Genomic DNA, 16,240 nt, shown 5'->3' on the forward strand with positions numbered 1-16,240 from the left:
TGTTAACTGAGACAAATAATGCTGAGGAGAAAGGATGGGAAAGGAGAGTGGAACATGGTAATACTGCCACAAGTCTGTTTGTCTCACACTTGTTTAGTTGGAAACAAAAACAGATGCAATATAATCCTTCATCCTGGAGGAAAAAAGGACCATCAAGCTACACTCTTTAAGCCAGAAGTGAAAAAGCAGTTTCTCAGTAGTGGTTTAATGAGGCAATAAACCATGAAGGCGACTCGGATTATGTGCAAGACAACCACGTCTAACAGCAAATTCAGCACAAGCAGTAGGTCAGAGTCTGAGCAAGAGTGAAATGCTAACACAAATTAAAATTGTCTTTGCCATACAAAGTGGATTGATGATAACACATTTGTATCGCTATATTACAATACAGGACAGTTCAGGTGAAAATAGGGACAATCCTTCTACTGGGGAAACATGGTCACTACTCATCTCCTACTAAACCTGTTCTTACATGGAGCAGCTCCCTCAGAGGGACCTTTCTCCAGAAGACTGGATCAAAGTTGATCAATAAAGCTCGGTTACGCCAAGCCTTCTTTTGTGAATGGCCCTTTAACGAAAGTAGCTGGCTATCAAATGTCTCAATAACTAAATCTTTTTAGACATCACCATATATTCAAGAGATATAAATCAAATGTATTATAAAATAAACTTTATATTTGAAATAAAACATCTGAGTACATTTAAGTCAAACAAATCAAAAAATATACGTGATCTTATATTTACCCTCCACAGCAACAGAATAACCACGACGTTGTCAGTTCATATCAATCAGTCGTGCAACAATCAGGACTTACTTGAAAAAACTGCTCGCCTTTTAGTGGAAGACTTGCACCATAACTAAATAAAGCAAAATATTTCCATTGGCGAGGCAAAACTAGAGCCGAAGATCATCACCAAGAAATCATATGGGGAAGTAAGATAAACATATCCAGAGATTGATGAAAATTATGAGCCTGCCACTACACGAACATGCTCAAGCAAATAGTGCAGATGCACTTAAGAGACTAAATATATCAGGGAGAACAGATAGATGAGGAAAGATTAAACTAGACTTGAGTAGGATATTGAAAGTATGGTCCATGTGGACCAAATGGTCAATTTCTGTGCATGACATTCTATAGGATTTAATGTAAAGCATCTTAATATTTAATGCAGATGATAAATTATGACAAGATAGTCCTTTTTACTGAATCTTTTGTGGAAAAATAAAAAGTTATGCAGATAAACACCAAGTTCACATCCAATGCAGAATGTTCATACTAAAGTCAAACAATTGGCTTCATAATATTTTCTGCAGCTTTGAGACACACACAGCTTTCATGGAAGTGTTGTTCGTACAAATAGTGTAATATAGCTAATAAATGAGTAATACTGCCATTAAATCTGCAGGGTGAATTATGGTAGAGTCATTGCCCCTCTTCAACAATGAGTCTACCAAGTAGATGAATATCAAATAATGGCATGTATGGCTGCTGAAGGTACTGGCTCACACATCTTCATTAATGATACACCTGTGGATGGTAGTAGCATAATGAATTCTGAAGTGTATAGACACTTCAGATCCTATCTGCTCAAGTTCAAACAAATGCCTCAAAACTCATTGTTTAAGAAAACCCCAGATGCTGAAAAAATTGAAGATGGACAAAAATTCTGGAGAAACTCAGCGGGTGCGGCAGCATCTATAGAGCGAAGGAATAGGTGACGTTTTGGGTCAAGACATTCTCTTTCTTCGGACGTTCATTCTACAGCAAGACAATGATCCCAAACATTCTGCTAAAGCAACAAAGGAGATTTTCAAAACTAAAAAATGGTCAACTCTTGAGTGGCCAAGTCAATCACCCAATCTGAACCCAATTGAGCATACCTTTTATATGCTGAAGAGAAAACTGAAGGGGACTAGTCCCCAAAACAGGCATAAACTAAAGATGGCTGCAACACAGGACTGGCAGAGCATCACCAGATAAGACACCCAGCAACTGGTGATGTCCATGAATCGCAGACTTCAAGTAGTTATTGCATGCAAAGGATATGCAACAAAATACTAAACATGACTACTTTCATTTACATGACATTGCTGTGTCCCAAACATTATGGTGCCCTGAAATGGGGGGACTGTGTATAAACACTGCTGTAATTTCCACGGTGAAACCAGAATGTATAAAAATACCCTTTATCTTTAACATGTGATTTCTTCTATCACAAATCTCAAATTGTGGAGAACAGAGGCAAATAAATAAATTGCAGATCTTTGTCACAAACATTATGGAGGGCACTGTCGATCTCTGTTGATTTGCTATCTCTGATTTCTAACATGAAAACAATGTGTTTTTTTTAAATGGACATCATCCTGGATCTGACCCTTTGGCTGGATTTGCTTAAAGACAGTGGCCAAATACAGAGTAACAGGTAACCTTTGGCTGACCATACAATTAGTTCCAAAATGCTCTAAACTTGCAGGCTATCTGTCAGCCTTGATATAGCCCAAATTGCTACGTTAAAAATACAAACTTACCCAGATCTTTGTGCCCATATTGAAGCTAAACAATGAATGACAGAATTAAAAATAGAAGGATCTTTCAGGATTCCCTTGTCTAGCAATGATTTTTTAATATATAAAAGACATTTCTTGATTCACAGGGAATAAATAAAACGCTGAATTTATTTGCCACACCATCTCCCAAATTATATCAAAAATATCAAAGACATTTCAGTAGTCACTAGGTCTATTTGTAACAAAAACTTCTAAAATGTCATTTTAACATAAATTTACAAGCATTCTCTACTTGGTCTGTTTTACATACAATTAAGAAATGATTTTTCATTAGCATTCCACAGTTTCTATTTCAGTCTCAATGTCAAAGCGAACTAGATAAAATTATAAGTATAAAAATCATGCCATTTCTGTTGTAACAATCAGCTAGAAAATGTATCAGAATGCACATAATAAATGGCAGTACTTTTAATAATGCTCTAATGTTTTTTTTAAAAACTGCTATTAACAGTGAAGCATTAGATGATTAGAAGAAAACATTGTACTGTACAAGGCTCAACTCACTAAAATAGCAGAATTTATCAGAATGTGGGCCAAATCATAAAAGCAATATTTGGGCTCAGATAATTTATATTTGAAATAAAACATGGTTCAGTACAAGACATTCTTATTTCAGCAACTAAGTTGTATACATTTTTACGACAATTCTCCACAGGTTTTTATAGACCAAGTTTATAATACAATATAGAATATTAGTTAATTTACAAAATAATTGACTTCAAGATTTGAATTAATTAAGAACTGCAAAGATGATCAGCAGAGTAAAAATAACACTATTTTCTTCCCTAGGTAATAAAATTTAACATCTGAACTTCCATTATGCATAATAGCCATGAAATGGTCAAAGGTCCGTCGTTTTATTCTCAAGTGCAGCTGCTATTTGCTGCAGTCGGACAGAGAGCTGCATCTTTTGTGCTGCTGGATCTTGTTCTAAGGCATTTATTATCTGTAAACCCAAACAGTGTTGCCATGTTAATACTGAAATTAAGCTGTAGATTCAAATAGTTATTTCTGTTTACCGCGCATTTGTCCTTACATTGAAAATGAACGAAAGTAATTTATCAGCAAAATTATAAAACAAATATAAAAATATTTAGAATGCAATCTATATGTTTAGATGCAATTAATGCATTTTGATACTAACCACCAAAAAAGGTGTCAAATCATTAAAAAAAAACACTAACAGAGATATAGAACAGCACAATTGTATTGTAGATAGCGCTGGTGCCTCCCAACCACAAGCAGTTAGGTTCAATCCTGATATACGGTGCTGTCTGTATGGAGTTTGCACGTTTTCTTTGTGACCACTTAGATTTTCCCCAAGGAGCACCAGCTCCTCCCACACCTTACAGACCTGATGGCAGGTTAAATTGCCAATGTTAATCACCCCTAGTATTATGATTGTGGCAAAATAATTGACGTAGAGTTGATGGGCATACAGTGCATTCAGAAAGTATTCAGACCCCTTCACTTTTTCCACCTTTTTTGTTACGTTACAGCCTTATTCTAAAATGGATTAAATTCCTTTTTTTTTTTTTTAAATCAATCTACACACAAGACCCCATAATAAAAAAGCAAAAACAGGTGTTTAGAAATGTTTGCAAAGTAATTAAAAATAAATAACTGAAATATCACATTTACATAAGTATTCAGACCCTTTACTCAGTACTTTGTTGAGGCACCTTTGGCAGCGATTACAGCCTCAAGTCTTCTTGGGTATGACGCTACAAGCTTGCCACACCTGTATGTGGGTAATTTCTCCCATTCTTCTTAGCAGATCATCTCAAGCTCTGCCAGGTTGGGGAGCGTTGATGTACAGCTATTTTCAGGTCCCTCCAGAGATGTTCGATCGGCTCCGGGCTCTGGCTGGGCCACTCAAAGAAATTGACAGACTTGTCACAAAGCCACTCCTGCATTGTCTTGGCTGTGTGCTTATGGTCGTCGTCCTGTTGGAAGGTGAACCTCCGCCACAGTCTGAGGTCCAGACCGGTCATGAGCTGGTTTTCATCAAGGATCTCTCTGTACTTTGCTCCGTTCAAGTTTACACCGATCCTGATTAGTCTCCCAGTTCCTGCAGCTGAAAAAACATCCCCACAGCATGATGCTGCCACCACCATGCTTCACTGTAGGTATGGTATTGGCCAGGTGATGAGCGGTGCCTGGTTTCCTCCAGATGTGATGCTTGGCATTCAGGCCAAAGAGTCCAATCTTGGTTTCATCAGACCAGAGAATCTTGTTTCTCATGGTCTGAAAGTCCTTTAGGTGCCTTTTGGCAAATATGTGCCTTTTCATGGCCGTCCGAAGGGGGGTGCGATGGGTGCGGTCGCACCCCCTTTTTTTCCCCCAGAATAAAAAAAAATCCAGAGAAAAAAAAATTGGAACGGAATTTGGGAAATTCTGGTTCAGGCCCGCGGGATGATTTGGGGGAAAAATATATTGGGGCAGTGGTGTCTGCCTGCCCATTGCCTCCATCTGCGGTGTCGGAGCCTTGCCGCCGGTCAGCCTGGCATCCCGGGAGCGGTTTCGCTGCCAGCGGTCTGGGGAGACCATTCACCGGGTGGGAGCAGGAACCACTGAATCTGAACCCAGTCCTGGCTGCTGCCGTGACCCCGACACCATTTGATTTTTGTTTTTACTATGGGTGCGGTGGCACCCCCCTTTTTAAAAAAATACAATATGAGCAGCTTTGGCATGCTCCAATATAACATTTTACATAACATTTTACAACAGGACAACTTGATTTTTAAAACAAGGACAACTTCAATTCTTGATTTATAAAAATGTATACAACAACAACCCCAATCGTTCCATTCCACCCACACATTATTCTTGACTCAACCAAAATTATTTCTGAAATATTGGTCAAAAGTTTGGTGCAAAAATGCTTCAAAATAAGGCTCAGAATGCACAAGCGAGCATCTAAAACTCCAGAGCTTCCAGGGCCCGTTAAGGGCCCTGGACCCCGGCCACGAGGGATTCGAGCTTCCACTTATGATGTGTGGCTGCGCGTACATTATTTCAGATAAAATGTTTGTAATCCTGTCATGCCACCTCTCTTTTTTGAAAAGCTTCGTACGGGCCTACTTTTACTGAGTAGTGGCTTCTGTCTGGCCACTCTACCATAAAGGCCTGGTTGGTGGAGTGGTGCAGATATAGTTGTCCTTCTGGAACTTTCTCCCATCTCCACAGAGGAACTCTGGAGATCTGACAGATTGACCATCGGGTTCTTCGTCACATCCCTGACCAAGGCACTCTCCCCTGATTGCTCAGTTTGGCTGGGCGGCCAGCTCTATGACGAGACCTGGTGGTTCCAAATTCTTCCATTTAAGAATGACATCGGCCACTGTGATCTTCAGGATCTGCAATGCTGCAGAAATTGTTTTATACCCTTTCCCAGATCTGTGTCTCGACACAATCCTGTCTCGAATGTCTACTGACAATTCCCTTGTCTTCATGGCTTGGTTTTTGCTCTGACATGCACTGTCAACTGTGGGACCTTATATAGACAGGTGTGTGCCTTTCCAAATCATGTCCAATCAATTTAATTTACCACTGGTGGATTCCAATCAAGTTGTGGAAACATCTCATGGATAATCAATGGAAACAGGATGAACCTAAGCTTAATTATGAGTGTCAAAGCAAAGGGTCTGAATACTTATGTAAATGTGATTTTTCAGTTATTTATTTTCAATTTATTTGCAAACATTTCTAAACACCTGTTTTCGCTTCTTCGTTCTGGGTATTGTGTGTCGATTGATGTTAAAAAAATGAATTTAATCCATTTTAAAATAAGGCTGTAACGCAACAAAATGTGGAAAAAGTGAAGGGGCCTTGAATACTTTCTGAATGCACTGTATATGTGAGGAAGTACTTGTTGCGGAGATACTGGGAGAAGAGGAAGAGGATGGACAAGAGGAATTGGACTAATGGGATGCTTCCCATTTTTTTAGAAATAGACAATAGACGATAGTAAAAATATCCAGCAATGCCGCAACTTCACACCTCATGAATTCCTTCCTGGAGGTGAATATGAACCTGAATTTGTGTCACTAGGTTCAAGGTAATGGGAATATGCAGTAATTGGAACATAAGCATTATTAAAGCAGAAACTCACCTCATCGTAGTATTTATTTGTGTATTGGTATAACTGATGCAGTGCTACCACAGTGTTCAGTTTGTCGGTATGAGCCTGCAAAATAAAGCATTTAGTTGGAATACCATTCATGAAAGAATTGCTACTTTATAATAAATGACAATGAGTTCATTCATTACGATATAACTAACAGATACAGGTATCAGAACAATCGATCATTCTTGCCTTGCATCATTTCTACAGTTCCTAAACATGTACAGACAAACCTGTCTTCATTTCTGAAAGCCAATCTGTAGGCAGAGTTGTTTTTTTGAAAATATGAAATCATTACTTCATGAATTTCTCTACAGCCTTCAGTTTGTTTGTTCATCTTGCAGAAGTCCATCTCAACATCTTCATCTCGACCTTGGGCAACCATGGGAAAATGAGTGCTTAATATAAAGGAGATTATTGGCAGCCAGTTGCACAGCCTCGAGATTGTTGAAATGACTTTCAACATCAGAACATAATTATAAATGGGAGCCTTTTCCCTCTCTTGAATTTAACTGGGGTGACGGTTTCCTTCACATTCCAAAAGATGTGCGGGGTTTTAGGTTAATTGGCCTCTGCAAATTGCTCCTAGTGTACAAGGAGGGGGTGGATAATGTAGAACTAGTGAGTGATTGATGTCTAGCGTGGAGTCAAGGGGGGGGTCGAAGGGCTGTACCTCTAAAACTAAAACTAACCAAGGTGAATTTCTTTCCCAATAGACACTGGCTGCAACCTCCACCTGTTTTGGGCACATGTTGAACCAGCTCTTGAATTCAATCCTGAAGATGAGCTGGAATCAAACATGTATTCACCAAGACGACTAATTTGAAACATTGCACTTTGCTGATAGGTTTTGGTTTATTATTGTCACGTGTGCCAAGGTACAGTGAAAAGCTTTTGTATGCATGTTATCCAAATAAATTAGGTCATATGATACACGAGTATAATCTAGCCATAGAAGCACAACAGGTAGCGCAAAGGGCACTTGCTAACTCGACCCTTCAGCCACAGGAATCTTAATCTAAAACTTTGTCCCTTTCAAACAGAATGATTCTATGATTTTACTTGTTAACACAAATTTGTGTTGCATGTTTGCTTCTCACTCCCATCTTCACAGACCCGCGCCGGATGCCCACCTACCAATTCCCTTTATACACCTGCCTTGTGCCCTCAGTTAGTTCATCCCACTCCCAATTCTTAAAAGGTTTACTGCATGCATCCAAAACGAGCATTCCTCTGTTCTTTCAGCTCATGAGTCAGCCTTAAAACCTCTTCTGACCTTTCTCCCCAACGTTGAAGCCTCTGCAGGGCCATCTTTTCAATCAAACTTTGATCAGCTTTTCTGATATTTTCCTTCTGGATCAATACACGTTTCTCCTTTACAGATAACTCCGCACATTGCTTTTACTAAGTGTTGTATTAATGTAGGTTATTACTTATCCGAAGAGTCAAAAACTAATTGGATGCACCATTCTCTTATCATTTTATTGGGCGGGAGCATTAATTGTTCCAGAAAGCTGCCTATCTCATGAATGTTAGCTAATATTGAATGTATTTAATCCAGGAGCAATTCTTTTCATGTAATTGCAGTCTAAGGGCACAAGAAAAGAAATTGAAGATCTATTTTTAATTAAAATAGTTTCACACTATAATATTTGGATAGTGGGATTTTCCAAGAGATGGAAATTCTAGGCACTGTCAGATATATCACATCGGCTTCTTTATAAGCATATAGACTTAACTCCACCAACTAAACTGTGGAGTTTGCACGTTCTCCCTCTGACCGTGTGGGTTTCTTTTGGTGCTCCTGTTTCTTCCCACATCCAAGACACGCAGATTTGTAGTTTAATTTGCCTCTGCAAATTGCCCCTGATGTGTTGTGAGTGGAAGTGAAAGTGGGATAACACAGGACAAGTGTGAATGGGTGATCAATGGTCAGCATGGATTCAAAGGGCCAAAGGGCCTGTTTCTATGCTGTATCTTTCAATCAATCTACTCACTGATGTGATTTGAATATTCTCTTCCCCCTGTGATCCAAGAGATCAGATTTTAAAAATAAGGAGAAACTACCCCGTTATTTTTAGCAATTCTGATTTGAACCATGCAAGATATGTCAAAAGTGGATACAACTCACCCTTGAGACCTCAGCTAAGTGTGTATTCATATCTTGATCACTGACTTGTACCATCTGGCGAATACCTTTATAATAGCTGTTAAACAAAGAGCAAGTTAAAATTGACAAATGGAACTTCAAATACAGGGTTAACATCAATCTAAAACAGCCTTCCATCTACATGCTCTGACTGTCTCAGCCAGAATGGATGAATTTGGAACGTTGTCTTAACCTGCCAAAGTTTCTGTTCCATTTCATTCGCCTTGCAGTGAGTGGCTTTTAATGCTAAGAAAAAAACAGCAATATTTCCCAGACATTCCCCGCATGGATGGTGTTGAGAACTCCCATGACTGCAGCAGTTGGGCACAGTTAATATTACATCCTGCAAGTAACCTAGAACTATTATGGGAATTAATCTCACAGAAACAGCTAAGAGAGTTATTACATTTGTTCTGCTCACCAATATACAGTAAGGTATACAGAGTATTCTTTGCCTTTGAAATGTTTCTATGATTTATCTTATCTGCCTACAGCATCCCTGTGATTCCACCTTTATTCAGAAGATCCAGCTTTCCAAAGGTAATTTTTAAAATTTCTCATTAAGAAAATTGAACTTTGTAAGTTAAAGCAATCACTTTCTAGGTAGTGTAGGTGAATCCAAATCTCAAATTCAGCAGAGGAAGAATTTCAAAGATAATTTTTTTTGTTGGAACTGCAGTAAGTAAATTGAGCTTCAAAGAAAAACGGAAATGTATATTTATTTTCCGAAACACATTAAATTTATTTTGAGGTTATATTTCCCACTTACTCCTCCACCATTTTCTTGTATGTGGAAATTTCTCTTGCATATAGTAACTTGTTGCTTGGCGAGTCCTGAAAAAGTAAAAATAGACATCTGCTAAGAAAAACCTCAATATGATTGTTAACACTATCAAAGATAAATTTGGAAAGGCAATTTTAATCTTGGAACTTAAGATTTAAATTCAAAATCAGGAAAAATATAACAGATGGCTTCACTTCATTCTGGAAGCAAAGGTTTTCCATTTGTTCAGAATTTAAATCCTTTTCTTTTTTTTACTTTTTATTAAACTTACTCTGCTCAACTTGTATTCAGTCTTTGTACATGCATCCATGAAGGTCTGTGCAATCACTGATAATGATGCATCCACTACTTCATTAACTTTCACATCAAATATGAAGTGCGGGTTTTTCAATACGTTTACCCAGAACCTTAATGGCAAACTGTGGAAAATTGGAAAAAGACCTTAATTACAATAATTCCTTGCGAAAACTCAAGGTGCATTTAAAGAAGAAAGATTGGTGTTATGAAGTTGCAGTATCATGCAAGATCATTTTTGTTTTCTTCCCAAGTTAGTTCCATCCTATGCCACATTTCTTTGTTCCAACATATATCTTTAATATAGAAGATGATCAAGTCCTTGGAAGAAAGACTGATCAAGGGTCCCAAAGTAGCTGACGTTATAAGTACAGGAATCCCATAAAATATTCAGCGGGTACTGCCATGCCTTCCACTCCCACCATTTATCCTAGCCTCTCTTTTACCCTTTTTAGATATGAATGAATATAGTAGTAATTTAACTGGATTGGATAATATCTATCTACACATAACTAAAGCTCTGATGTTGTGCTCTTCTGGTTTGCGTGGTTTTTCTCTTTGCGCAAAAACGGTACAGGATAGCACTACGGTTTTTCGCCAGCTCACCCACCGTTCTCATGTGCTGCAAGTGCAACAAGTTTTGTTCCAATCGGTGGTATATTGCAAAAGTTTGCAAGGTTTAAAAATAGTAAAAAACCGCGAGTGCGCAGATCTGATCCCGGCGGAGGAGAGCGTCCAGCGCCCGCTGTGCGTCCCAAACGTACCACCATCGCAATGCCCCGCAGCTCCAGCCCCTTCCCCTCTGGTCCCCCTCCCCCGTGATACCCCCCTCTCCTGCATGGCTTCCCCCCCGTCTTTTCTCCAAGTTCTTCTTCCAACCCCACCCCTCCCGCCCTCACTCCGGCATGGTCATAGCTGCAGGTGCTTCCGGGATGATCCGAGGCCTGGCTCTAAGGGCGCTGATGGGTGATGCTCCCCGGGGGCACACAAGATGGGGGAGGAGCGGCAACCTCGAGATCCTGGAGTGGGAGATTGGGGGAGTATGGAGGAGAGAGGAGTTATGGAGGGAGGGAGGGAGGGAGGGAGGGAAGGAAGGAAGGGGAAAGGAGAGGGAGGAGAGGGAAAGGAGAGTGTAGTGGAGAGGGAAAAGAAGAGGGAGGAGGGGAGGAGGGAAAGGGGGAGAGGAGGGGGGATAGAGGGAGAGGAGAGGGGCAGTAGAGGAGTGGAGGAGGTAGGGAGTGGGGAATAGAGGGAGAGGACGGCAGTGAGGGAGGTGAGGAGGGATAGTGAGGGGGATAGGGGGAGGTGGGGGATAGAGGGTTAGGAAAGGGGTAAGGAGGGGAGAGGAGTTATGGAGGGAGGGAGGGAGTGACTGAGGATATGGGAAAGGAGAGGGAGAGGGAGGTGAGGGAGGGATTGGGGAGGGGAGGAGGAGAGGGGAAAGAAGAGGGATGGTGAAGAGGAGGGGAGAGAGTGCTAGGGATGAGGGGAAATGAGCTGTGCCTGTGCAGTTGGGGGCTATGGGTGAGTGGTGGAATATTGCGTTGGGAGACTAAGTGTGACAGTGACCCAACGGGTCCCACTTAGTCTAGTAGTACAATATAGATTGGATAATGTATTATAGCTGCCCAGGTACAAATTAAATCTTTTTATACAAATTAATATTTTGCTAGAAAAGAGAATAGTAATAAGCAATCCACATGAAATGGAAAGCCTGGTACATCCTTCACATATCGTCAACATTGAAATATGTACTTAAGATTGTTAAGCACACTTTAAGTGTTAACAATAAATTAAAACACACAGCTATAGTTTTGCCTTAGAAAACACAATTCAGATAAATTAATTTCATTCTCTCAACTGTTGGTCAGTTATAACACAAAAACATTTTTTTTTTGTATGTGCTACTCGAGGTTCTCAAGCAAATCATTTCACCCTCCAACATCCATGTCGTAAAGCAATAGAACATTTGCGTTTAGACATATAGCTGGTAATTTGAACCCTACCTGTTAGTTTTCCAGATGTGAATGGTTTCTTCATCCATTATTTCATTCTTATGTGCTTGCTCATCAAGGAAGTCAAAATAATATTTCACGGCCGTTGGAACTATTTGATTTGTACTAAGAACACTCTGGAAGAAATTATCTACAAAGTTTTGCAGAGTCCCCTGTTTTAAAAGAAACCAAACATATTAAAAGGCTTTCTCCAGGAGGTTATTTTAGACAGTGGGTATAAGCCACTTGACATTTCGTTTTTATTTGCTACATCCAAAAACTTTCATGCAATATAATTAGTCGCTAATTAGCCACAAAAACATTCAATTTAAACATGCTTATTGCAATCTATGATTCTGTCTGTGGGTGGGCCATGCAAAATAAGAGGTTTTGATCCCTTGTGCCCTCTGTTAATTAGCAACAGTACACAATGAAGATTAAAAGAGGCTAAGGTTCTTGCTTGTTGTAGTGTACCAATGATTTGCTTTTGGAAGTGTTTGTATTGCATTTATATTGCAAAAAGGATTAATTTGTAAATAATGAGCCATTCAAAATCACCTTACAAAGAAACAATCATCATTTGGACGTGCAAGCAACTCATGCCAATGAATCCCAGCAAAGAATTGGGTAAAGGGAGAGAAATAGTCTATGATGGAAAAAAAGGTACTTTATGAATTCAGGGACTGAATAAGGCCATTCTACCAGTCAATAAGTCAATGGAAAACAAGAGATATGGGGTGAAAGCAGGAACGGGGTACTGATTTTGGATGATCAGCCATGATCATATTGAATGGCAGTGCCGGCTCAAAGGGCCGAATGGCCTACCCTTGCACCTATTTTCTATGTTTCTATCCAATACCAGCTCTTTGACATTCTTAGTTCAACTTTCTTTCTAAATCATTCACTAAATGTATTTAAATCTCAGATTATTGTTCACCAATGACAATAGTTGGCCTCTGGCAATTCTATAATAAAGCAATCTAATTGTCACAGAAGAACATAAGAAATAGAAGCAAGAGCAGGCTATTCATACCCTCTACCACAATTCAATAAGATAATGGTTGATCACTTTACCTCACTGACCTTTCCTACACAATTTCTATATCCTTAAAATTCAATATTTTTTTGTCTTTACACATTGAATATATTCAGCATCTAAACTGCCATAGACCACAAGGATGTACAGGCCTCTGGCTCTTTCATGTTTGGCTGCATTTGTTAATGGACGGCAGAGTCATGGTCACTTTCAGATTACTAGTCTGAGGAAGCGTTCGAATCCGAAAGAACACCTTATCATTCTCTGCCCAGATGCTGCCTGACCCATTGAGTTCCTCCAGTGCTTTGCTCAAGATTACAGCATGTGTAGTTTGCTAGATCTTCTCATTTTTTGGTGTAGGGGACATTCCATGTTGCTGCCACAATCTATGCCACATCTTAATGTCTACAGTTCACTGGGGAAGTGATCAGTGCCCCATCATGAATTAGTGTGAGGTTCATCTAGTTCCCCCCCCCCCTTTCAGGCTTCTGGGAACAAAACCAAACTATCTCTAAATTAAACTAAACTAAACTGGGGCAGAGTAGGAAAGGTCATTTGCATGCATTGTAGACTTCCCTGGAGTGCAGGCATTTATAAACAACATTTGCATGCCCACAAAGACATCCATAGCTTATCAAATTTGCTGTAGCAATCAGGTGGGCTGCTCTATACTGGATGGTGCTGATGTCCTGGGGGGGGGGGGGGGCTGTTGGTTTGACACTTGTCTAAGAAAGTGGATGGTATGGCATCATGTTAACTAACTTGTGCCATGTAGATGGTGGGAAGGCCACGTGAGTCCTTCACTGAAAAATACTCAGCCTTTGACCTGCTCTTGTAGCCACTGTATTTGTGTAGCCAATCTAGTTGAGTTTCTGGTCATTGGCGATTCCATCCCTCCAGATGGGGATAATGCCATAGAATGTGAAGTGAGGTTGGTTACATTCTGTTTTGTTGGATGTTCAATTGATCAGCACTTTTGCAGTACGAATGTTAACTGCACTTCTCAGCCCATGCCTCACGGCTGTCTAGGTCTTGCTGCATGCAGACACAGGCTAAGGAGTTGGCAATAGAATTCAACATTTTTCATTGATTACTATTCTGACTTTACATCAGAAGAGAGTTATTGATGAAGCAACTGAGGATTCTTGGGCTGGAACACTAGCTCAAGCACCTTGTGTGTGAAGCCCTGGTGCTGGGATAATTGGCATCTGATAACCACCACCATTTAGAAGCAAACTTGAACAAATCCTACTTATTTTGACAGTAGTTAATAAAACACACAGAAAATCTCACCTTTACAGACAGAAGCCTTGTCAAATATATTTCCGTGATCGCTTTGGTCCTCTCTTTCTCTTTCATGCTGCCTCGCTTTGATTTACTTTCATCTGCTTCATCTAATTGTCGCACTAAGTGCCACCTTCGATCTTCTTCTAAAAGTCCACTTTCTGGAATGACCAAATCGAGGGCAGAAGGGTTACCAAAACATGACACATGTTTGCTTGCTTTTACATTTTTCAAAACAAATATAGAGTGAGAGATGCATTTAGAAAATAATGGGGTGGAATCTGTCTTGGTGCAATAGCACAAGAGGACCAATATCACAACTGCAAGCGATGTTCTTTTCTATTCTAGTCAATGGAATGGAATAATCAGGCTGAGTTAAAACAGCTGACACTGTGATATGGCCCACTTTGTGTTACTGCCATCATGCAAGGGAAATCCCATGGATCAGACAACAGGGAGATGCAGGAGCACGATGTGATCCGTCAAGAAAGAAATCAAACCATATCAAGTCACAAATAATGTCGTTTGTGGCTTGGCTTGGGCAATTGGAACTTTCTTTGAAGGGCAGAAATAACGGCAAGGATTTTAGGGGAGATGGGTATGGAAATGGAAAGGATTATTGCATTCAAGGATTTTAGCAAAGAAAGGGAGATTAACAGTTGGATTAATCAAGTGCATCAAAATCCAACGCTATCTACCAGTGCTTCTACAGTAAATGCTCATTTCAGGTCCTTATAAAAGGGCATTGGCAAAAAAACATGCCTGTTCCATAGCTGTTTTCTCCTTCCAAGATACCCAGACAGGTCAGGTTAGGCTGGATTCTTCATTCCTTGCAACCTAGCTGATACAAGGTACAAAACTGTCCCATATACAGCATGACAGTAATAGAGAGGCCACTAGGAGAATAATTTTGGAAAATGAATTAGTATAGTGGGTGGGTGAGTGGGCAGATGCGTGGCAGATGCAGTATAATGAAGATACATGTGAGGTTATCCACTTTGGCGGCAAGAACAAGGAGGCAGATTATTATCTCAATGGTGTCGGATTAGGAAAAAGGTAAGTGCAACGAGACCCGAGTGTCCTTGTACACCAGTCACTGAAAGTAAACATGAAGGTACAGCAGGCAGTGAAGAAAGCCAATGGCATGTTGGCCTTCATAACAAGAGGATTTGAGTATTGGAGTAAAGAGGTCCTTCCGCAGTTGTACAGGGCCCTGGTGAGACCACATCTGGAGTGCACTTTTGGTCTCCGAATTTGAGGAAGGACATTCTTGCTATTGAGGCAGTGCAGCGTAGGTTCACGAGGTTAATCCCCGGGATGGCGGGACTGTCATATGAGGCAAGGTTGGAAAGACTGGGCTTGTATTCACTGGAATTTAGAAGGATGAGAGGGGTTCTTATAGAACCGTATAAAATTATACAAGCTAGATACAGGAAAAATGTTCCCAATGTTGGGGGAGTCCAGACCCACAGGGGCCACTGTCCAAGAATAAAGGGGAGGCCATTTAAAACAGATGAGAAAAAACTTTGTCACCTAGAGAGTTGTGAATTTGTGGAATTCTCTGTCACAGAAGGCAGTAGAGGCCAATTCACTGCATGAATTTAAAAGATAGTTAGTTGGAGCTCTAGGGGCTAGCGGAATCAAGGGATATGGGGAGAAGGCAGGCACAGGTTACTGATTGTGGATGATCAGCCATGATCACAATGAATGGCAGTGCAGGTTCGAAGGGCCAAATGGCCTCCTCCTGCAACTATTTTCTATGTTCTATGTTTTCTATGTTCCTATACTAATGGTCCGCCTGAGATCAGCTTTAGGGAATTAAGGTTGAGTATTTCATTAAAAATCTTATCTATTCCCGAAATGACCTTAGGACAGCTTGGCACCGAGTGTCAAAATAAGAGTGCCCTGTTTACATCCTCACTTCAAAATAAACTAACATCATCTATATCCAGATACAGTGCATCAAAATAAAGTCTGAACAATTTTAGCAAGTTAACTCAG

At 40.2% G+C, this 16,240-nt stretch overlaps 1 protein-coding gene across 6 annotated transcripts in view; it reads right to left on the minus strand.

Moving 5' to 3' along the window:
* Nucleotides 1-2,662: 2,662 nt before the first annotated feature.
* LOC129707819 (plexin-B2-like) overlaps nt 2,663-16,240 on the minus strand; it is a 193,415-nt gene continuing 179,837 nt past the window's right edge. For all 6 annotated transcript variants that reach the window (XM_055653188.1, XM_055653183.1, XM_055653187.1 and 3 more), the window contains 7 exons: nt 14,249-14,400; nt 11,932-12,092; nt 9,903-10,050; nt 9,617-9,681; nt 8,830-8,905; nt 6,687-6,761; nt 2,663-3,518 (listed from right to left, as the gene is read on the minus strand). In XM_055653188.1, the coding sequence (XP_055509163.1) occupies nt 3,414-3,518; nt 6,687-6,761; nt 8,830-8,905; nt 9,617-9,681; nt 9,903-10,050; nt 11,932-12,092; nt 14,249-14,400 (782 nt within the window). In that variant the 3' untranslated portion in view covers nt 2,663-3,413. The remainder of the gene's footprint in view (nt 3,519-6,686; nt 6,762-8,829; nt 8,906-9,616; nt 9,682-9,902; nt 10,051-11,931; nt 12,093-14,248; nt 14,401-16,240) is intronic.

This window comes from Leucoraja erinacea, chromosome 22 (genome assembly GCF_028641065.1).
Source record: "Leucoraja erinacea ecotype New England chromosome 22, Leri_hhj_1, whole genome shotgun sequence".
In the NCBI taxonomy this organism is placed as follows: domain Eukaryota; kingdom Metazoa; phylum Chordata; class Chondrichthyes; order Rajiformes; family Rajidae; genus Leucoraja; species Leucoraja erinaceus.